Here is a 511-nt window from a genome sequence, read left to right as displayed (position 1 = left end):
TCGGGACGCGGACCACCGTTTGGATCGCCTCATAAAAGACATCCAGTTCGAGGTTCAACGCTATGAACAATTCAGGGAGGACGTCTGGGATCAGGAGAAGCTAGCCGCAGGTCTATATGGACTAGGCATCGACGACCTCGCAACCGGACCGCTCATCATGGATCCCAGTGAGTGCCTCTTGCGACTCCTCCATCCGGCGAAGTGCTGATTCACTATAGCTGTGGACGCATCGCTGCGGAGGAAGAAGCTTGAGCCCTTCATCCTCGCTGCGTTGCTCTTCGTCACCGTCCTGCATGCCCTCGCGGCCGCAAATCGGCTCACCGCCCAGTACGGGTTGGCCGCCTTCCAAGTCATGCTCTTCGGTGCATTCATGTACTGCAACGTCTCTCATGGTCAACCCCGAGCTCTCAGTCACGACCAGTCGGATCTTCTGGCTTCCATACCGGACGACATCCGAACAGTCCTCGCTCTCCTTGATCTCGAGCCAAACATCGTCCGGTACGCGGCCTGC

The 511-nt window shown here is 57.9% G+C and overlaps 1 protein-coding gene across 1 annotated transcript; it reads left to right on the top strand.

Moving 5' to 3' along the window:
* Positions 1-250: 250 nt before the first annotated feature.
* Positions 251-511, top strand: TRAVEDRAFT_106892 (uncharacterized protein; the record flags this gene model as incomplete). Its single annotated transcript, XM_008041715.1, has 1 exon — positions 251-511. A coding segment is annotated over one exon (261 nt), but the record flags the coding sequence as incomplete, so codon positions are not given.

The sequence above is a fragment of the Trametes versicolor genome (genome assembly GCF_000271585.1).
Source record: "Trametes versicolor FP-101664 SS1 unplaced genomic scaffold TRAVEscaffold_7, whole genome shotgun sequence".
NCBI classification, from domain to species: domain Eukaryota; kingdom Fungi; phylum Basidiomycota; class Agaricomycetes; order Polyporales; family Polyporaceae; genus Trametes; species Trametes versicolor.
The sequence above is the reverse complement of the archived record's forward strand: the minus strand, read 5'-3'. Positions and strand labels throughout refer to the sequence as shown.